Source organism: Rattus rattus, chromosome 9, assembly GCF_011064425.1.
Source record: "Rattus rattus isolate New Zealand chromosome 9, Rrattus_CSIRO_v1, whole genome shotgun sequence".
Taxonomy (NCBI): Eukaryota; Metazoa; Chordata; class Mammalia; order Rodentia; family Muridae; genus Rattus; species Rattus rattus.
Genome location: NC_046162.1, coordinates 34,263,887 through 34,287,062, shown reverse-complemented (window position 1 = coordinate 34,287,062; position 23,176 = coordinate 34,263,887). Strand labels below are relative to the sequence as shown.

The following is a 23,176-nucleotide window of genomic DNA, read 5'->3' as shown; positions in this document are numbered from 1 at the left end:
ACAGAAAGAACAAAACCACATGATCCTTTCATTAGATGCTGAGAAAGCATTTGACAAAATTCAACACCCCTTCATGATAAAAGTCCTGGAAAGAATAGGAATTCAAGGCCCATACCTAAACATAGTAAAAGCCATATACAGCAAACCAGTTGCTAACATTAAACTAAATGGAGAGAAACTTGAAGCAATCCGACTAAAATCAGGGACTAGACAAGGCTGCCCACTCTCTCCCTACTTATTCAATATAATTCTTGAAGTTCTAGCCAGAGCAATCAGACAACAAAAGGAGGTCAAGGGGATACAGATCGGAAAAGAAGAAGTTAAAATATCACTATTTGCAGATGATATGATAGTATATTTAAGTGATCCCAAAAGTTCCACCAGAGCACTACTAAAGCTGATAAACAACTTCAGCAAAGTGGCTGGGTATAAAATTAACTCAAATAAATCAGTAGCCTTCCTCTACACAAAAGAGAAACAAGCCGAGAAAGAAATTAGGGAAACGACACCCTTCATAATAGACCCAAATAATATAAAGTACCTCGGTGTGACTTTAACCAAGCAAGTAAAAGATCTGTACAATAAGAACTTCAAGACTCTGAAGAAAGAAATTGAAGAAGACCTCAGAAGATGGAAAGATCTCCCATGCTCATGGATTGGCAGGATTAATATAGTAAAAATGGCCATTTTACCAAAAGCGATCTACAGATTCAATGCAATCCCCATCAAAATACCAATCCATTTCTTCAAAGAGTTAGACAGAACAATTTGCAAATTCATCTGGAATAACAAAAAATCCAGGATAGCTAAAACTATCCTCAACAATAAAAGGACTTCAGGGGGAATCACTATCCCTGAACTCAAGCAGTATTACAGAGCAATAGTGATAAAAACTGCATGGTATTGGTACAGAAACAGACAGATAGACCAATGGAACAGAATTGAAGACCCAGAAATGAACCCACACACCTATGGGCACTTGATTTTTGACAAAGGAGCCAAAACCATCAAATGGAAAAAAGATAGCATTTTCAGCAAATGGTGCTGTTTCAACTGGAGGTCAACATGTAGAAGAATTCAGATCGATCCATGCTTATTACCCTGTACAAAGCTTAAGTCCAAGTGAATCAAGGACCTCCACATCAAACCAGATACACTTAAACTAATAGAAGAAAAACTAGGGCAGCATCTCTAACACATGGGCACTGGAAAAAATTTCCTGAACAAAACACCAATGGCTTATGCTCTAAGATCAAGAATCGACAAATGGGATCTCATAAAACTGCAAAGCTTCTGTAAGGCAAAAGGACACTTGTGGTTAGGACAAAACGGCAACCAACAGATTGGGAAAAGATCTTTACCAATCCTATAACAGATAGAGGCCTTATACCCAAAATATACAAAGAACTCAAGTAGTTAGACTGCAGGGCGACAAATAACCCTATTAAAAAATGGGGTTCAGAGCTAAACAAAGAATTCACAGCTGAGGAATGCCGAATGGCTAAGAAACACCTAAAGAAATGTTCAACATCTTTAGTCATAAGGAAATGCAAATCAAAACAACCCTGAGATTTCACCTCACACCAGTGAGAATGGCTAAGATCAAAAACTCAGGTGACAGCAAATGCTGGCGAGGATGTGGAGAAAGAGAACACTCCTCCATTGTTGGTGGGATTGCAGACTGGTACAACCATTCTGGAAATCAGTCTGGAGGTTCCTCAGAAAATTGGACATTGAACTGCCTGAGGATCAGCTATACCTCTCTTGGGCATATACCCAAAAGATGCCCCAACATATAAAAAAGACACGTGCTCCACTATGTTCATAGCAGCCTTATTTATAATAGCCAGAAGCTGGAAAGAACCCAGATGCCCTTCAACAGAGGAATGGATACAGAAAATGTGGTACATCTACACAATGGAATATTACTCAGCTATCAAAAACAATGACTTTATGAAATTTGTGAGGCAAATAGTTGGACCTGGAAAATATCATCCTGAGTGAGGTTACCAATCACAGAAAAACACACTTGGTATGCACTCATTGATAAGTGGCTATTAGCCCAAATGCTTGAATTACCCTAGATGCCTAGAACACATGAAACTCAAGACGGATGATCAAAATGTGAATGCTTCACTCCTTCTTTAAAAGGGGAACAAAAATACCCTTGGCAGGGAATAGAGAGGCAAAGATTAAAACAGAGACAGAAGGAACATCCATTCAGAGCCTGCCCCCTACATGGCCCATACATATACAGCCACCCAATTAGACAAGATGGATGAAGCAAAGAAATGCAGGCAGACAGGAACCGGATGTAGATCTCTCCTGAGAGACACAGCCAGAATACAGCAAATACAGAGGCGAATGCCAGCAGCAAACCACTGAACTGAGAACAGGACCCCCATTGAAGGAATCAGAGAAAGAACTGGAAAGCTTGAAGGGGCTCGAGACCCCTTATGAACAACAATGCCAAGCAACCAGAGCTTCCAGGGACTAAGCCACTACCTAAAGACTATACATGGACTGACCCTGGACTCTGACCTCATAGGTAGCATTGAATATCCTAGTAAGATCACCAGTGTAAGGGAAGCCCTGGGTCCTGCTAAGACTGAACCCCCAGTGAACGTGATTGTTGGGGGAGGGGGGCAATGGGGGGAGGGTGGGGAGGGGAACACCCATAAGGAAGGGGAGGGGGAAAGGGGATGTTGGCCCGTAAACCGGGAAAGGAAATAACATTCGAAATGTAAATAAGAAATACTCAAGTTAATAAAAAAATAAATAAAATAATAATAATAATAATAATAATAATAATAATAATAAAACTACTTAAAAAAAAAAGACCCTCTCTTTAAATCAGACCCTCAAGAAATCGGAGCTAAGGATGTAGCCCAGTTGGTAGGATGTTTGCTTAGCATGCATGAAGCCTGGGTTCACTCTTGACCCTGGCACTAACCTAGCATGGTGGTTCAGACCTACATTCTCAACTCTTGGGACATAGAGGCAGGAGGATCAGAAAAGAAGGTCAGAGTTATCTTTAGCTGCACAGGAACAGGCAACCAGCCTGTACCTAAAGATCTGGACTCAATAACCTAAAGATGGGAATGAACTGGAGAGATGATTTGTTGGTAAAGTACTTTGCTGCACAAGCATGAGGACCTGAGTTAGCTCCCCAGAATATGACAACATGGATCTGTAACCCCAGCACTGGGAAAGCAGAGGCAGGAGGAGCCCAGGGACCTGCTGGCCAGCCAGCTAACTGAGCCAGCAAGCTCCAGGTTCATTGAGAGTGTGGCAAGTGACAGAAAAAACACCTGCGTTAACTTCTGGCTATACAAATAAGAAGTAAATATGATGAGAATTTAATTTTAATTATTAGAGTCAATGGCTTTATTTAATATACATATTATTTCATATTTATTATATATAATTGACTTGCCTTTTTAAGACCTAAACTCTTATAAGTCAATTCATTTAATTGTATTTGTTGTTTAACTGTGGCTCTAGAGAGCTGAGCATGGTACCCCATGCCAGTAATTTCAGCACTTAGAGGAAGAGGCAGGACAATCAGGAGTTTAAGATCATCTTCAGTTACATAAAAAGCTCCAGGCCAGTCTGGGCTATATCAGACCCTTTCTCTAAAAAAAGTACTGAGGCTAGGAGTTTGGCTCAAAGGATAAAATGTTTATTGTGGAAGCATGAAGACCAGAGTTCATAACCCACATAATAGACAAGGTAAGCATGGCAGCCACCTATAATTCTGTCACTCTTAATTCAGAGGCAGCAGATCCCTGGGACAAACTGTCTAACTAGACTGTGTAGAATTGTTGAGCTCTAGGTTAAGCAAAACACTGCCTTGATGAAGTAAAACTTGCCCATCAATTTTGAGCCTGTGCACTGGTGCACACATCCATGCCTGTGCATGCTCTATGTACTTGTGTGTGTGTGTGTCTGCATGTTAACCTCTGTCTAAACATCTCATTCTTTGCCTCTTTCAGGGAGCTCTCAACATCAATGACAGAACCATACCTCAGCCCCCCATTCTTCAGCTGTCGGTGGAGAAGTTGAGCAGAGATGGAGCGTTCCTCATGGATGCAGGCTCAGTGAGTGGATTGACTCATCCTCATGAGCTCAGTGTGCTGCTGGGCCTCCTTAGCAGTTGGCTTCAGCTGCCTTTCCTTCTGTGTTAGCACTGGCCATTCTCCCTGCTGTCTCCCATTTCACGGTGTTCAGTAGTCCTCAGTACAGTCCCACTGAGCATGCTCCTCCTTTGACTTTACAACATGAACAATGGTAAAAGTGTCAGGCTCACTATTAGGCTGCCTCTCAGAACAGTGCATTCCTGTTTGCAGGTACTGATGCTTTGGGTTGGAAGAAATTGTGCACAGAATTTTCTCAGCCAAGTTCTGGGAGTTCAAAACTATGCATCAATTCCACAGACAATGGTAAGCTTTATGTTAGTGTTCGTAAGCCATTTAAAGGGCATTTCAAATATGGTACAGATTTGGGCCTCATTTTAAAACCAGGAATTTCTCCCATGGTAAGTGTCCTTATAGATGGTATCTCTCTTCCAACTGCAAGTGCTCGTTTGTGGTTTGGTTTGGGTGTGTTTCCAGGCAGGCTCTTGCTATGTTGCTCACGTTTGTCTAGGTCTCAAGAACGCAGAGGTTCCTTATGCCTTAGAGTCTGTTAGATAGGACTATAGCCACACACTACTATGATAGGCTTCTCTTGTCTTGTTTGTTTTGGTTTTGGGTTTGTTTTTGTTTTCTTTTTAAGAAAAGGTCTCACTATGTAGTTCTGGCTGGCCTGGAACTCACTATGTAAAAGAGGTTGGCCTCAAACTGACAGAGATCTATTTGTCTCTGCCCCTTGAGCCACTGCACTGAGCTCACTTTGTCTTCTAATAGTATTTTTGGTTAGCCTAAGGGTTATTTGTGTTTTATGTGTATGGATGTTTTGCTTGCATGTAGATATGTGTGTCACCTGCATGCCTGGGCTGTGGAGTTTAGAACAGGTGTGGATCCAGGGAACTGGACTTCTAGATGGCTGTGAGTACCATGTGAGTAGGAATGATCCCAGGTCCTCTGTGAGAGGGGTACATGCTCCTAACTCCGAGCTGTCTGCGCCTCTTCGCAGTTTTGTGTGCGTTTCACCTGGTTTGGTTTGGTTTTGAGGTAATGTCACCAGTGTCTCTTGACTCGCTAGCTCCTGAACAATGACACAGACACTTAATATATATTAAGCTTAGGCCTTAGCTGGTCACCTCCTAGCTGGCTCATCTAACTCAAATTATCCCAGCTATTCTATTCCACAGCTGCTACATGGCCCCTTAACCTCTCAGTCAGTCAGTCAGTCAGTCCTGGTACTTGTTCCTTCCCCTCCTGTGTCACAATGATGAATCGCTTACCTCTGAATTCTTCCCACAGTTCCTATCTCTACCTGGAAGCCCTATCTTTCCTCCCCTGTCTCAGAAATTGGCCGTGAGCTCTTTATTAAACCCACTAGAAGATGATAGAGGTGTATGTGTGCAAAATACTAAGGCATGTGGTCAGTCCATAAAAACAATGATACCAAAGTCCAGCCAGTACACAGCTCTCTGCTACTACAGAGATCAGCGTTTGAAAAGCAGCCTTTACACAGTGCACAAAAAGATTCCCCAAGATAGGTTTTACTCTGTAACCCATGTTGACCCCAAAATTATGGCAGCTTCCTTGCCTCAGCCTTTCAGTTGCTAAGATTATACATAGATGTGCAGTACTGTATCCAGTGAGAATGACACTGGTTTTTTGGTTTTTTTGGGGGGTGGTGGGAGGTGGTGATTCTTTTCAGACAGGCTTTTACTATGTAGCCCTGGCTCACCTGGAACTCATGGTGTAGACCAGGTTAGTCTCAGTCTCACAACATTTCTCTTACCTCAGCCTCTAAAGTACTGAGATCACAGACACGAACTACTGTCTTAGGGTTTTATTGCTGTGAAGAGACACCATGACCATGGCAACTCTTACAAAGAAAAACATCAATTAGGTTTGGCTTACACTTTCAGAGGTTTAGTCCTTTATCATGGCAGGGAAAATGTTGGCATAAAGGCAAACATGGTGCTGGAGGAGGAGCTGAGAGTTTTACACCTCAGGTTGGGGATTTAGCTCAGTGGTAGGCGCTTGCCTAGCAAGTGCAAGGCCCTGTTGGTCCCCAGCTCAAAAAAAAAAAAAAAAAAAAAAAAAAAGAGAGTTTACATCTCAATCTGCAGGCAGCAAGGAGACTGTATCTTCTGAAGGTAGCAAAGAGGAAGCTGTCTTTCCACGACAGGAGCAGCTTGAGCCTCAGAGACCTCCAGTATCCCCCAATACACACAGTGACCCCCTTTCTCCCACAAGGCTTCGCCTCCTAACAGTACCACCCCCATGGGCCAGGCACACAAACACATGAGTGTATGGGGGCCAAACCTATTCAAACCATCACAGTCACCTTCCTCAGCTGCCTGTCACTTCTATTAAAATGGTTATTCTCAGCTACACATTCTGGCACTCTGGAGGCAAAGTCAGGAAGCTCTCTGTGTGTTCCAGTCCAGCCACTATGAGTTGCTGTGACCTTATCTGAGTTTGATCCCCAAAACCCATGTAAGGTGAGCGGGAAAAGCATCTCCACAGGGTTTTTCTCTGACCTCTGCATGTCCATGCTGGCATTTGTCCCACATGTACATTCATGCACATATGCATACAATAAGAAACATTGGATGTTTTGTGTTTATATGTATATAGCTGTTTTGCCTGTATGTGTGTCTTTGTGCATTGTGTGTGCCTGATGCCCAAAGGGGCATTGAGACTGGAGTTACAGACAGTTGTTAGCCCCCATGTAAGTGCTAGAAACTGGAGTTACAGACAGTTGTTAGCCACCATGTAAGTGCTAGAAGTCAAACCCTGGTTTTCTGGAAGAATACCATTAACTACTTAACTACTGAGCCACGCCACTTTTCCAGCCCAATGATAAATTTTTTAAGAGTTAAAATAAAGTATTGTCTTTGAAAGAGAAAGCATTGAATTTAGTTAATGGCCCCTCCCCCACAAAGTGGCATTGCTGTACATGGAATTAGTATCTGTGTGTGTCTCTATCCCCTTGTCTGTTTCTCCCAACCCCCTCTTTTAGAAAGGATTATTGAATTATTGTACATCTGCACACCAGAAGAGGGCATCAGATCCCATCACAGATGGTTGTGAGCCACCATGTGGTTGCTGGGAATTGAACTCAGTTCCTCTGGAAGAACAGCCAGTACTCTTAACTGATGATTCATCTCTCCAACCTACATTTGGATAACTTTAAATTGTAAAGTTAAAATTGCCTTAATATTTCAGTACCTACTGCTAGCTAGTGTGTGTCTAGCTTTTGAATACAATATGTATCACTTTATATACCAGTAAGGTTCAAATATTTTTTTTAAAGTTTTATTATATCTATTTCTTCATTGGAGTTTGGGGTGTACATATCAAGCGTCAAGTGTGAAGGTCATAGGACAACTTTTGGGGATTGATTCTTTCTACTAAGTGGGTCCCAGAGATCAAACTCAAGTCACCAGGCTTTGTAGGAAGTGCCTTTACCCACTGAGTCCTCTCAGTCCTCAGGATTCATGTACGTAGAAAGACTTCAATGTCAAGGTTATAGCTAGGATAGAAGCTTTCAGCCCTTGAGCAAAACTACTAGATAGATGGATAGGCATTTTAAGTAGTGAGGTAAGAAGGTGTTGTGTTAGTAACAACCACTTTGACAAATTGGTTGATTCTAAATTTCATTTTGAAGTAAAGAGCTGGGAGGTTTTCCTAAATCAAGACTGTGCTAACTAGACCAAGACTGTGCTAACTAGACCAAGACTGTGCTAACCAGACCAAGACTGTGCTAACCAGGCCCAAGAGCCTGCCACCTGTTTTGTATTTATGATCTTACTGGAACTTAAGTATAGCAATGGCAGGGCTGAGTATTTGCAACAGAGACAAAATTACTTCCATACCTAAAATACCTACTCAGGTTCAACAAAATCTTCAGCTGACTTTGAGTCATAAATCTGGAGTGCAGACTGCATGGTAGATGACAGAACTAACTGGAGTTTTGTTTAACAGACAGACCTTCCAGAACTTGATACACCAGAATCTGCCAGAATGACAGCTTTCATCTCCTGGCTTAGAGAACAGAGGCCATTTTTCCCAATACTCTATGTAATCAGGTAAGTCAGTATTTTTTTATTTTGTGTGTGTGTGTCGGGGGGTTGTTGTTGTTGTTTTTAAGGGTTTTTATTTTTTGGGTTTTTTTTTTCTCTGTTTTTTAAGACAGGATTTTTTTCTGTGTAATATTCCTGGCTGTCCTGTAATTCACTTTATAGAACATGCTGACCTCTAATTCACTGAGATCTGCCTGCCTCTGCCTTCCAAGTACTAGGATTAAAGTATAAGTCAGACTTTTAATGTGTCAATGTCTGGCCTTACAAGAATTAATTTTGATTCACAGTATTTATATGATCGAACTTGTAAGTAAACTTTTTAAAAGAACAAAGAAGAATTTGGCAAAATAGCTTAGTTGGTAGTTTGGGGTTTTTTGTTTTGTTTTGTTTTGTTTTGTTTTTTGAAGACAGGGTTTCTCTGTCTTAGAACTGGCTCTGTAGACCAGGCTGGCCTTGAACTCACAGAGTTCTGCTTCTGCCCTCAAGAGCTGGGATTAAAGGTGTGTACCGCCACTGCCCAGCAGTTGGTAGCATCTTGTGTTGGCATATCGTGGGTTCAGTCCTCAGCATGATACAAAACAGTGCATGGTGACTCATGCTTGTGACCCCAGCACTCTAAGGAGGAGGAAGGAGGGTCAGTTTAAGTCCATCCTCAGAATTCTGAGTTCAAAGCCAACCTGAGCTACATGAGACACTATCTCAAAAAAATAAAAAGAATATAGAAAAATAAAATATGCTTCAATAGTCATAAACTATGTGTGATAACCAATTATTAGCATTGATAAACTTTTGTTAAGCTTGCTAATAAAAATGTCAGTACTTGTCAGTACTTTCTCCCCTAAATAACAGTTACATCAGAGAAACCTCCAGGCATAGTTTGTTTTTACACTCACTCTGTGTGTGTGTGTGTGTCTGTCTGTCTGTCTGTCTGTCCTGTCTACATGTATGTATATACACCATATGCATACCTGGTGCCCTTTGAAGTCAGAAGAGGGCACTGAATCCCCTAGAACTGGACTTAGAGACAGTTGTGAGCTACCATTTAGGTGTTATAAGAGCAGCAAGTCCTTTAAACCACTGAGCCATCTTTCCAGGCCCTAGACATAGCTATTTATATAGTCAGAATATCTTAGTTATCACAGTAAATCAGTAGCCTATGAAAAGAACCCAAGGTTTATTCTACTGCGTGCGTCTAATGTACATGACCATTCTTGCCTTTTCCTTCTAAGAGAGGAGAGTCTGATGAAGGCAGCCTTCCTTCAGAACCTGGTAGAAGACAGAACGGAGTCAGCGCTGTCATATTATGAATTCCTCCTGCACATACAGCAGCAAGTGAACAAGTGACAAGTCGTGGGCTGCTGAGGAACCACTTTCAGAGTTCCTGAGGATACAGTACCTTCCTTTCCTCCTTAAAATTGTGAACAAATGTGATGATGATTACGATGTTTCACTGTGATTTCAACCAACTATAGCAAATAAAGGACCACAGCTGAGGGTCAGACGTGCAACTCCAAAATACTGTATTTTTCAAATCAAAATAGATGTCTACACGATTGGAAACCTTTTTTTCCCCTTTGCTGCCAACTATGTTTGAGTTGTTATGGATTGAGATGAGACAATATTGCAGAGGCAAAGTACATTTTATAAAATAAAGACTTCTGTGTTCTGCATTTCTATTTCTCATTTTTTTTTTATTTTTATGAGTTTTTGGCTGCTACATTTAAAAAACCTCACAAGACTACGTGTTGCAGGGAGTTTCAAGTCTATCAATAATGATCTTTTTTAAATTGGGAAATCCAAAAGTCAACAGACTGTAGAAAAGCTGGAATCCATTCCCTTTACATGTTTGGTTTTTGCCCCACCCCCCCACCTTTTTTTAAGGAAGGCAAAAGATCATGTTAACTAAAGTTGGAGTAAGCCAGCTCTGGTCCTGCTTGGGAAGAACATAAAGTAACTGTCAAGCTTTAAAGTCTGTCAGTATTTTCTCTACTTGAACAAAGTCACTTTAATTTGAGGTGAAAACTAATTAGGTGGTTTTCTGCTGTTTTATTCTGCCATGAATAGAATTTGAGCTGTCTTCATGAAGATCCCAGGACTGGTATTGAAGTAGGAGCCCGTTGCCTTGACCCACTGAGTGGGCTTTTGTTTGGTCCATTCCTGCTGTGATTGATAAAGAGTTGTGACTGTGGCACACCAGAGTGACAGCAGCTGAAAGTTCCATCAATGCAGCCTTAGAGTACATTAGCATTTCTCTAAGGAGTTTAATAATTACATTGGAAGCCACTCATGTATTCTGAGATATTAAAACCTGTTAAAAGTGTGGATGCTGCTGTCTGAGTTGGTGGACATTAAGATTGTACAAATCCATCGTATTAAAGTTATAAAAGAAACTTGATTTCTTAACATGCTCTAAAGACTGCTTGTTTTGATTCAGTTAGATTACAGTCAAACTATCGGATGGCTTTTGTTTACAAATAGGTAAATTATCCGTGTGTATTTAAGTGCTGTGTTGTCTTTAAGGGTTTGCCTCAGTTTTCACAGGTTCATCATCGTGTATGAACTTCTCCAGTAATGTCTGTGTGTAAGACTCAGAGATTTTTTCTGTTTTTTGTTTTCATAGATTAGAAATGTGTTTACAGTCTCCGTCTCAAATGATCACCAGTGAAATGTAACTTCCAGGCTTACATCCACAGGGGCTGACTTTAACTCCTGGAAGGGAAGCAGCAGGTCCCTAGAGTATAGAGCCACTGCTTGCCAGCGGCTTCCCAGTAACAGGGAGAGTAACAGTGTTAGGGTTCATTCTCTTTTTAAATTCTAAGCCACACAGCATGGTGGTTCATGATCCTTACTCTGGTATTTAAGAGGCTAAAGCAGGAGATTGCTAGCTTGGCTACATAGCAAGTGCGAGACCAGCCAGACTTTGTCTCAAAAAGACAATTGTTTCAGTGTACATATAGTACATTCAATTGAGGTTTGGTTTTTTTTTTTTTTTTTTTTTTTTTTTTTTTTTTTGTTTTTTTTTTTTTTGAAAGCTGCTTCATTTATTGAGAAGCATTTTTCAAACTATAACCAATTAAATTTATATTGTTTCTCCTCTTTTTAAGAGACAGCCATTATATACAATGTTCCTTTAAATGAACTAAAGTCTTCTTTTTAATGCGATTTTAAATGTTAGTGTTTTTTAGGTTCTCTCTTCATAGTAAGGAATCTTCCAGAGGGAAATGTTGCGCTCCTAGGGAAACCTTCCCCGTGCCTTCCCTGAGTGAGTCTGACCCTATTAGCACCTGCTTGGTAGTATATTTCACAAATTTACTTTTAAATTTTATTTTAGATATTATATAATGTGCAATCCAGAGTAATTTTATAACAGTCATAAAAACATAACTATTAAGGTTCACAACCTTGTTCTCTAGACAAGAGAATGAACCTATACTGATATAATTATTTTTTTGCTATGTTGAATGTTTTTCAGTTTTGACTTTTTTTCAGTAAGACACTACCCGTCCTACCATCCTGTATTACTTTCTGATGTAAAGCAACTAATATTTACACTATGCCATATTTTTTTTATTGTAGTTGTAAATTATGAAAGATCCTTGAATTTTCTACAGATCTACAACTACTAAAGTAACAGACAAGGGCAATCTTGATATATAAATCTGAGCATGGCAGTTCTACCATAAAAAGTACTCTATTTTTCTAATTTCTAGAATTTTTAAAATAATGTTTCTGTAAGTCTGACATACTAATATTCACTCAAGCAGTAACATTTATTTTAGCTTGCATATATTTTAATTTAATGTAATGTATTGAGTCTAATAGACTGTTTTGCAATAATTAGAGTAAAAGATTTACTTCTTCTAATCAGAGATGCAGAACAGCTCTCATCTAGGGACCACCAAATGTGAGTTCACAGTTTTAACTACTATAAACACAATCCGTACATAGAAAATTTAATTTTGTAAAGTAGCCTGTATGATATTGTAACATTAAGTCCATGTTCTCAAATCAAAAATATGTGTTGACCTCCAGTGTGTTGTGCTCAGTCTTGCTCTGAAATGTTGAGGCAAGATTGGTCTTCCTTTTTACAGATTGTAATTTTCACTGTTTTATTCCTGTTTTTAAAAAAAGTCATTTGTAACCCATGCAAACAATCGTTTGATCTGTGCTAACTTATAAATTTGGCTATTCAATAAAGTTAATCAAAAGAGCTTATGAACAGTGGCTGGTTATTGAATATAGTCTAGAGTGGTGGCCTCAGCCTTCACAAGGTGCTGTCGTGGGGATAGACTCTCCCATAGCCTCATCTAGCTGCAGACTGACTGCATAGCCAAGGACAGAACCTTGAACTTCTGATCCTGCTGCTTTTACCTCATAAATACTAGAATTACAAGTGTTCCACTGGGCCTTGATTTATGTGGTACTGAGGAGCAACACAGGGGGCCTTCACTTGAGCCTAGGCAAACATTCTACCAATTGAGTCACATCCCCAGCCTTAAAGTAAATTCTTGATGCTCTGCAAGGGTAGCTAGGCTTGAAATTCCAGACTGGAAGGGACATCTTCCAATCTGAATGTTTTGTGCCTGAAAAGATGACTACTGTATATAGTCCCAACTGTTGTTCATTTAAAGATACGCTCCTAGCCTTTGATGGTTTTTCTCCTTACTTTACAGTTGTATTTCCCTGGGCTGTTTATCTTACTTGTCTTCAGGTGACACTGTAATCAGAAGATCCTTGTTCTACAATTCTGGACATTCCTAGCCATCTTCTTTCCAAGTGTTTTATCTGCTTGGGGGGATTTTTGTTTTGTTTTGCAAGAGTCATGGTTGAGGCAAGCAAGCAGAGGAGTAAGATAAGCAGCCTGGCCCTGCACTTGGATTGGTAGTGCACGCCCCTTGTGGTAATGCACTTTAGCAGCCATCTCCATTACTCACATATACCTCTGAGAAATGGACTGAGCAACCTCAGACCTGAGCTGCATCATACAACATGTACACCTTTCTCTAAATAAGATTCCCCCAACCTAATAACAAGTAAACTTTGTTTCTTCTCAAATATATCCCCAGGATATTGGATATGACGGATATAAAGGACAGACAAGGGCTGGAGAGACAGCTCATGGAGTGAACGATTACTGCCAAGCTGAAAACCTGAGTTTGATTCCTGGGACATGATTCGGGGTGGCTGCCTCTGACTCCACACACTAATATGTGACATAACATACATCCACACACAAATATGGGACAGAAGTTAGAGTATACTGGCTGATCCAGAGCATGTGCAGTAAGGTAAACTCCTTACCTGAACTTACAGGGATTATCCCTACTGACCGTATGAGCCAACTGAGTATATGCATAATAAGGTCAGGGGTTGGGGATTTAGCGAGTGGTAGAGTGCTTGCCTAGCAAGCGCAAGGCCCTGTTCGGTCCCCAGCTCCGGGGGAAATAAGGTCAGATGCATTTTGGAAAGGGATATGATTATATGACCAAGTCAAACAAAACAGAGCCACCCAAACTGTGTCAGTTGGTAACTAACTCTTCTTGAACTCCATTAAAGGAAGCCAAAACAGTAACCTGGCCCTTAAGTAACCTCGCTCTGGCCCATCATCCATCTTGACAGCATATTGTTTTCTAAACAGCACTACTGCTTTGCTCTGAATGATACTATCTTACTACTTTTGAAAATTGTGTGAGGCCTTATTTTTCAATTGTTCTGACAAGATGCCAAGAACCTGGGAGTACCCAACCCCAACCATTAATAACAAGTTCTCTCTATGAAGCAATAACTGGTTTGCAATTCACCTATGTAGTCCAGGCAGACCTCAAACTCATTGGCCATCCTGCCTCTGCCACCCAAGTGCTGGATTCCAAGCCTCTGCCACCAAACCTAGCATGTATTTGCTTCTCTATCCAACCCCCTTCTTTACCCTCAGAATTTTATGCAACCCTGGTTTGTTGTTGTTGTTATTGTTGTTGTTGTTGGGTTTTTTTTCCTTTTGTTATTGTTTTAAGGCAGGCTCTTGGGCTTCAGCAGTTAAGAGTACTGACTGCTGGGGTTGGGGATTTAGCTCAGTGGTAGAGCACTTGCCTAGTAAGCGCAAGGCCCTGGGTTTGGTCCCCAGCTCCGAAAAAAAAAAAAAGAAAAAAGAAAAAAAAAAGCACTGACTGCTCTTCCAGAGGTCCTGAGTTCAAATCCCAGCAACCACATGGTGGCTCACAACCATCTGTAATGAGATTTGATGCCCTCTTCTGCTGCACTCAAATACATAAAATAAAGTCTTACTATGTAGCCCTGGCTATCCTGGAACTCACTTTGTAGACCAGGCTGGCTTCGAACTCACAGAGATTCACCTGTGAGTGCTAGGATTAAAGGTGTGAGCCACCATACTTAGCCCTGTTTTCCTTAATTCCTGTTTTTGCCTAAACTGGATTTTATTCTTGATTTTATACTTGTATGGCTGTATTTTTTTTTATTTCCAAGATTGATTTTAATAACCTTGTGTTTTTAATTCACTTTTCATTTTGCTCAATATTTTTTGTTGTTGTTTTATTTTTCAAAACAAGGTTTCTTTCTGTAGTCCTGGCTACTCTGGAACTCACTCTGTAGGCCAAGTGGCCTTGAAATCACAAAATCCAACTGCTTCTGCCTCCCAAGTGCTGGGATTAAAGGCATGTGCCACAACCATCAGACTCAATATGTTTTTAGTGCATACAATCCACTTATTTCTGAACATCTCAAACACTTACTTTTACAGCTTTCTGTAAGATTCTCAAGGCAGGCATGTGTTTAAAGCCAGTCAGGGCTACACAGAGACTGTCTCAGAAAACAAAGGTGAAGAGTGACAAAGGGTGACACAGGACTTGAACTTCTGGCCTCCACACATTATATACATAGAATGTTGTAACACACACAAAAAAGGCACAGAAGTACGCACACACAGACATAATAAACAGTTTTCTAAATTGGAGGTCAGGAAAGCAGTCGAGCTCAGCAATGAAATTTGTGAGCTGCTACACAAAGCAAACATGTTCATACTTCTATGGCTCAAATGATACCTGAAGACTTCTTGTAGCAGACGTTTTTATTCCCTTTCTCCCTAACTACCACCCCTATCAAGGTGAGATCACAGGTTTAGGACAATGACTTTTTCGTGCCTTTGAAAGAAGATGAAATGGGTAGGTGAACATGCTGCTTATGTAGAAGTGGCCAAGTATCTGACCAAAGCAAAGGAGATGTGAGAAATTGGTTTTGTTCTTTTTCTATCAAAGGTAGGTAGTCTGCCATGGGTCAATATTCCATAAACTTTTTCAACTACCCCCAATAAAAGAAAGCTGTTTCACTTTTAAAAATTTAAGAAAAAAACAAAAACAAAAACAAAATCTTCTCCACCTAGTAAAGTTTTGTTTTGTTTATAAACTGCACACATCCTGTCTCCTCCCTCCTGAATTCCCTGCCGCCTGGAATACAGACCTTTAACCCCATTCCTTTGAGTTTATTCTTTTAGAACTAGCCAATCATGAAGGTCAGACCCCAGCCAATGGGGAAAAGTCACCATGGTTTGGATCCTGAAACGCCCTTTTTACAAATTGAACGTGCCTTGTAGAGCTACTTAGCTTTGTTTGTTTCTAGCAAACACAAAATGAAAGCAGAAATGCCAAACTTCATCTTTAGTCACCTGTGGCCCCAGAGAGAAGTCAATGATTTTTAGCCAATGCAACTTGTAAACATCTGTTTAGGGGAAGAAGGGATACAGAACACCATCACCAAATAAGTCTCATTTGTAATAAACACATAAGGAAAACCTGTGAAGAAACCAGACATACACTTGGAAAAGCAGAGTCCTTGATGTTAATAGCATCAAACAGACACTGCAGTGATTTGCTCCCTAAACCATCCTCTAATTACGCATTTCCGCCCACGAATAAGGCCGGCACAGTGTCTGGACACAAGCGCCTGGCGCTTCAACCTCCATTTTGCTTTCTGGCATCTTGTAGTTAAAAGCTCCGCCTCACTTGGCATGTCTGGTCTACATTTCACGCCAGACTCCGATTCTGTACACCTCCGAGCAAACATCACTGACAACATAAGCAAGTATACATGCGGTGAAGGCAAGGACTGATCTAAGAGCCAGACGAGGCCCACAGGTACCCGACGTCCCACGACGGCCTTGACCCAAAATGGTAGACAAAGCCCTTCGCGCAGCATATATTGGCAACGCATTGCGCATGCGCGGCTGTCCGAAATGCCCTGATCCAAGATGGCGGCCAGAGCCTAACGGGGTACGGGCTTGACGTGTTACTGAGCACTCTCAGTCTTCTGTCACTCTGTGAGTCAAGACCGCAGCCGGGGCGGGCTGCTCGGTCTTTCCCTGAGAGGCGGGAGCGTGTACGCATGCTCAGTGAGCAGTCTCGACTATTCGTTGGGCGTAGCTACCCCTGAGACTGACGTTGAGTTTGGGTAATGGTTTGTCCTGTTCTCCACCTTGAACACGTCTACTCCTGAACTAGAGGGAAGTCGACTTATGTGAGGTATTTATAGTTTTCAGAATCCCGCACTGGGCAGGGTAGCGCTCGTCTGTGATCCCAGCGCTCAGGAGCCTGGTGGGGATCGCCTCAAGTTCTGTGCGACAGCAAGATCCTGCCCCAAAACAAAAAGTCCAGAGCTGGAGACGGGAAGAGTGGGGGCCGTCCAAGGGCAGGCCGGGAACCTACAATTTAATCACTTTAATGGGTGTGTACTTTCAGTTTTACTTAGGATTTGTGGCTCAGTGGTAGAGCCCTTGCGTAGCACCTGGAGGTTTTGGATTTGGTCCCTAGCACCGGAAATAAACAGTTAAAAGAAAACAAAGGGCAGAGTAGATAATCCCAACTCTGGAAAGGGGGAAATAGGAGGGTAAAGGATTCAAGCCACCTTCTGAGAGTTGCAGGCCAGTCTGGGCTTCATAAGACCTTATTTTATAAATAAAAAGGTAAATAACAAAATCAGATGACCAAATGTACGGGTTTATTTAGTGGACTCTGTGTAGTAAGTGAATTCGTGGCTCAGTAGAAGTATTGCCGCCTTTTTTTTTTTTTTCCCGGAGCTGGGGACCGAACCCAGGGCCTTGTGCTTGCTAGGCAAGTGCTCTACCACTGAGGTAAATCCCCAACCCCAGTCTTGCCACCTTTAATCATCCCGAAGCATGGATGAAATTCCATCATAGTTTCTTAGTTATTGTCCTTTGGCAGTTTGATCCGTGTGTTCTAATGCGCTTTTCAGCCCTCATTACCCTCTCATCCCACCCCACTGAAGCCCCTTTCCCTTCTATTTTCATATCTATACATTCTTAAAAATTGTGGATGTATATGATACATCAGTGGGAGTGCCTGCCTGCTATATGGTACATGTGTAAGAGTAGAGGACAACTTTCTGAAGTTGAGTCCCTCTTTTTCCTCTTCCTTTCTTCCTCCTTCTTGTGGTTGAGACAAGGTCTCATTCTGTAACCCTGACTGTCCTGGAACTTGCTTTGTAGACCAAGCTAGCTCTGAACACACAGATCCTCTTGCCTCTGCCTACTAAGTTCTGGGACTAAAGACAGGTGTCACCAAGCCAAGCCTGGCTGCTCCTTCCACTGTTATGTGAGTTCTGGAATTGAACTCAGGTCATTATCCGTACATGGCTAGTTCCTTTACCAACTAACAGTGCGTGCGTGTACCCACTGAGTTTAGGGTATTTATATGAGCATGGATAGGGTTTTATTTACTGGAGCATAGACAGTTTAATGGTGGCTACACCATTGAGGGAAAAAACAAGTCCCCCCAACCAGCAGCCATTATTTACCTATATGTTTTCAAGAATAGGTGAGATTCTTCAATTCTAAAGTGATTTTCAGTGGAAATCTAGATCCTCTCCAAGAGCAACCAGTGCTCTTAACCACCAACACCTCCACTGAAAGCTTTTATTAAATTCCTAAGACTATGATTTTTATTTTATGGCAAGTGTCTCTTAAATGATAGTCCCTTATCCTGTCATTTAGACACTCTAGGACTAGTTGCTATTCTATAGAAACCCCTCTGTTTCTATATTGATCTCGTTTTGTATTCCCTTGCTAGCCTGCCTATAAGTGGTTCCATAGGACATTTTATGTATAAGATAATGTCATCTTCAAATAGTTTGGACTTTATAGTCCAAATGCTTTTTCTTACTTTTTTTGTTTTGGTTTGGTTTTTGAGACCGTTTTTCTGGCAGTAGCCCTGGCTGTCCTGGTCTAGCTCTGTAGACCAGACTTCCCTTGAACTCACAGAAATTTGCCTGCCTCTGTCTCCCCAGTGCTGGGGCTAAAGGCGTGCTCTGCCACCGCCACCATCATTTAGTGATTTTTTTTTCCTTTCCATTAATTTTATTTCCCTAACTGGCATCTTTAGTACAGTACTGAACAGAAGTGGCAGAAAGGACTCCTGCATTTCTAAACTTTATCTCATCCAAAAGGTGGAGATGTGATCTTGCCTTGTTTGTCATTTTCAGAAGAGAAGCTTTTAGCTTGCAGGATGTTGTTGTTGTTGTTGTTGTTGTTGTTGTTTAACTTTTGGAAAGAGGGGTGTTTTTAAAGACAGCATCTCAGACTATAGCCCAGGCTGGCTGGAACTCACTATGTAGCCCAGGTGGTGGCTGCAAATCCCTGAGAGTCTTCCGGTCCCAATCTCCCAGTGCTGGAACCAGGTGCAAGCTACCATGCCGTGGTGGTCTTTGACATTAACTTGTAAACGTGTTTTGGATTTGTTGGTGGTGGTGTGCTTTTTCAGATTAAGGAAATCCCCCTGTCTTTGTATTTTCTGTTTTTAATCAATGGGAATATGGTAGGTTTTTGTCAAATTCCTTTTCTGAACCTATTGAAATTATCTAGGTGACAAACAGCTCTCCCTTTGTTGCATAAATAGGACAAAAACCCCAGAGATTTGGGAAACATGCATGCAGATTTAGTGTATGAGAGATACATCATTTTAAATCGGTGGGGTAGGGGTGAAATCTTAACAAATATAGCTAGGTGTGATGGCTAATGCCTATAATACCAGCAGGTAGAGGCTATGGTAGAAGGGATTGGGATTTCAGGGCTAACCTGGGTGTTAGAGTCTCAAAACTTTTGGGCTGGAGCAAAGGCTCAGCGGTTAAGAGCACTGACTGCTCTTCCAGAGGTCCTGAGTTCAATTCCCAGCAACCACATCGTGGCTCACAACCATTTGTAATGGGATCTGATATCCTCTTCTGGTGTGTACCTGAAGTCAGCTACAGTGTACTCATATAAATAAAAATAAATCTTTTTTTAAAATAAATAAAATATAAAATAAAATTTTCATGAACTGACTTGGTGTTTCATTTGCTTGGTGTCTCACTGCAGGAGCCATACATAGATAGACAATGTCTGGAAGCTTCTACTTTGTAATTGTCGGCCACCATGATAATCCGGTGTTTGAAATGGAATTTCTGCCAGCTGGGAAGACAGAATCCAAAGATGAGCATCGTCATCTGAACCAGTTCATAGCTCATGCTGCTCTGGACCTCGTTGACGAAAACATGTGGCTCTCCAACAATATGTACTTAAAAACTGTGGACAAGTTCAATGAGTGGTTTGTCTCGGCCTTCGTCACTGCTGGCCACATGAGGCTCCTCATGCTTCACGATGTGAGGCAAGAAGATGGAATCAAGAACTTCTTCACTGACGTCTACGATCTATACATCAAGTTCGCCATGAATCCCTTTTATGAACCCAATTCTCCTATTCGGTCAACTGCATTTGAAAGAAAAGTTCAGTTTCTTGGGAAGAAACATCTTTTAAGCTAAATGCAGAAACCTTGAGAATCAGAGTGGGGTATGCTCAGAAGTGTATGTGTTGTACTCCTCGGTAAAATAGCTTGGCAAGCTCTACATGTCTCAGCTTACCTGTATAGCATGAAATTTCTCTTCTGTTTAAAAACCTCATCTTTTCATGTTATCACAATTAGTATTTACCTGGGAACAATTGTCACTAATATTTTATTTCAAAAATTAATAAGCCTATAACTTTTCTGATTGAGATAATTAAAAAAAAATCTTACATTCCTTTTAAGTGTATGAATGCTTTTCCTGCATACATATATATACCATCTTCATGACTGGTACTCGAAGAGGTCAGAAGAGGGCATGGAGTCCCCAGGAATCGGGCCTACTGATGGTTATGAACCATCATGGGTGTTGCCGATGAAACCTGCAAGAACAAAAACTATGTCAAACCACTAAAGCACCTGTCCAGCCCCGTACTGACATAATGTTATCTTACAGTGTAAAAGTTCAAAAACTAACGCTGGGGATGGCTCTGTGCTTAGTTGTGCTAGAGCGTTCCATTCTTCCAGAGCACCCCAGGTCAGTTTTCTACACCCACATCAGGCAGGTTACAACCATTTGTAAGCCCAGCACCCTTTCTGCCTCCACAGCCAATGCACTGTGGTGCGTATATCTGCGTGCAGACACATGCCAATGTACATAATTACAATATATACAATCTTTGATTCCAGCACTCAGGAGATCCTGACTCCAAAAACAAACCACCAAAATGAAGATAGATGATACATACTTACTTGGTAGATAGATGATAGATAGACGATAGACAGATAGCTGGCTGGAGAGATGGCTCAGTGGTTAAGAGCACTTGTTACTTTATAAGAGGACCTGGTTTTGAGTCCTGGCACCTGCATGGTGAGTCATAACCATCTATAACTTCAGTTCCAGATCTGAGATCCTCTTCTGGACTCCTGGGCCACCACACACATACATACATGCCAACAGATGCTCATACACATAAAATAGCATAATTTACGGGGCTTCAGCACACAACCTTTAATCCCTGCACTCACTTGGAAGGTGGAGGTAGTTGGATCTCTTCAAGTTGAGTCCAACCTGGTCTACAGAGCAAGCACTGGGACACCCAAGGCTACACAAAGAAACCCTGTCTTGAAAAACAAAAATAAAATAAAATAAAATAAAATAAATAAAATTTAAAGGCAAAGGACTGGAGCCAGCATGTTGGTACATAACCTTTAATCCCAGCACTCCAAAGGCAGAGGCAGGTGGCTCTGTGAGTTCAAAGCCAGCCTGGTCTACAAAGTGAGTTCCACAACAACCAAGGCTACACAGAGAAACTATCTGCAAAACAACAAACAAAAAGCCAAAACAAAGTACTAGAAGTGGCTCAGTGGTTGGATACCCCCCTACTATTCGTGCGTGAGACCCTGGGTTCTGTCCCCTAATACTTCAAAAACACTTTTTTCCTAGTGAAAAGTATCGTTTACTGCAGTTCATACTGCTGTGGTGGTGTGCTGCACTCTTCCTTGTGACAAGTGGGAACTATTGACAGTTTTAAGAGAAAAATCAGAGAAGACATACTTGACAATATGATTTAACAAACCAGGTCTGGACCTGGCACGGCAATCCCTGTACTGTAGTTCCAGCTCCTTGAGAGGCTAAGACAGGTCAGCAGGAATGTGTTGCTGTAAATATTAAAAAATAAATCTGTGGGGTTGGGGATTTGGCTCAGTGGTAGAGCGCTTGCCTAGCAACCACAAGGCCCTGGGTTCGGTCCCCAGCTCCGAAAAAAAGAAAAGAAAAGAAATAAATAAATCTGTACCTTTTACCCCTCGTTAGTGCTAGCACCCGTGAGGCCACATGACACTGCAGGGCATCCTTTTCTCAGTGGCTCCACGCTGCCCCCAGGTACTCTCAGACCTGGGCAGTCTGCGGCGAGCCATTCCAGCATGGCACCTTGCCACTCTGGTCCGTGGAGTTAGTTCCAGCACCCATGGGGCCATAAGAAACTAACCATAATTTATCTCTAGTTAGCGCCGAGCTCTCTAACTCCAGCTACCCGGTAAAATCAGGGCTCTAGAAGTCCAGCATGGGGCTGGCCTATTGTAGCTCCCTGCCACGGACTCTGCCCACACTCTCAATTACCTGTGGAAATCATGACTTAATAAACTGCAACCCAACAATCAGATTTATATGTTAAATTCTCAATCCATAATGCAACCCAAACAATAAACTCACAACCAAATGATAAGGATATAAACCACCCACCTAGATAAGATAAATTTACCTATAGAAATCCACCCCTTAAGAACTATACAGGGCTGGAGAGATGGCTCAGTGGTTAAGAGTACTGAATGCTCTTCCAAAGGTACCAAGTTCAATTCCCAGCAATGTGAGAAACCACATGGTAGCTCACAACCATCTGTAATGGGATCGGATGCCCTTTTCCGGTGTGCCTGAAGACAGTGACAGTGTGCTCATGTGTATAAAATAAATAAATCTTTAAAAAATATATATACATAACTACCCAGGGCCATTCAAGACCACCCGGATCAGAGTCATCCTTCATCTCCATCTTTTTTTTTTTCTTCTCCCGGAGCTGGGGACCAAACCCAGGGCCTTGTGCTTGCTAGGCAAGTGCTCTACCACTGAGCTAAATCCCCAACCCCTATTCATCTCCATCTTGATTCTCCTTCTCCTTCTCCTTCTCCTTCTCCTTCCCCTTCTCTCTTGCCTTACAAAAACTTTGTCCCTGCCTTGTTTTTTTACTGTCCAATCATGGTCTTGACCTAACTTGTGCCAGCCCTCACCTGCAAATAGACATCAACCTACAGGAATGTTTGAATTTAAGACTAGCCTGGGGTTGGAGAGATGGCTCAGTAGTTAAGAGCACTGATTGCTCTTCCAGAGGTCCTGAGTTCAAATCCCAGCAACCACATGGTGGCTCACAACCACCTGTAATGAGATGTGATGCCCTCTTCTGGTGTGTCTGAAGACAGCTACAGTGTACTTATAAATAATAAGTAAATCTTTAAAAAAAAAAAAAAAAGACTAGCCTGGACAACACAGACTTCAACATTGTTCAAAAAAATTAACTTTTGTTTTCCATTATGGTCATTACATTTTATGCATGTGGTGTTTTGTCTGCATGTATGT

The 23,176-nt window shown here is 41.6% G+C and overlaps 2 protein-coding genes across 2 annotated transcripts in view; both read left to right on the top strand.

Moving 5' to 3' along the window:
• The window catches only part of Sec24a (SEC24 homolog A, COPII coat complex component), a 71,039-nt gene extending 58,618 nt beyond the window's left edge, over positions 1–12,421 (top strand). Inside the window, exons 20-23 of the mRNA XM_032914140.1 lie at positions 3,996–4,100; positions 4,350–4,442; positions 8,109–8,212; positions 9,436–12,421. Coding sequence (XP_032770031.1) covers positions 3,996–4,100; positions 4,350–4,442; positions 8,109–8,212; positions 9,436–9,550 — 417 coding nt within the window. The 3' untranslated portion in view covers positions 9,551–12,421. The remainder of the gene's footprint in view (positions 1–3,995; positions 4,101–4,349; positions 4,443–8,108; positions 8,213–9,435) is intronic.
• A 7,162-nt stretch (positions 12,422–19,583) lies between these two features.
• LOC116909991 (trafficking protein particle complex subunit 2) lies at positions 19,584–20,288 on the top strand. Its single transcript, XM_032913774.1, has one exon. It carries the CDS (start codon positions 19,601–19,603, stop codon positions 20,021–20,023), a length of 423 nt encoding a protein of 140 aa, XP_032769665.1. The 5' UTR covers positions 19,584–19,600; the 3' UTR covers positions 20,024–20,288.
• Positions 20,289–23,176: the final 2,888 nt, after the last annotated feature.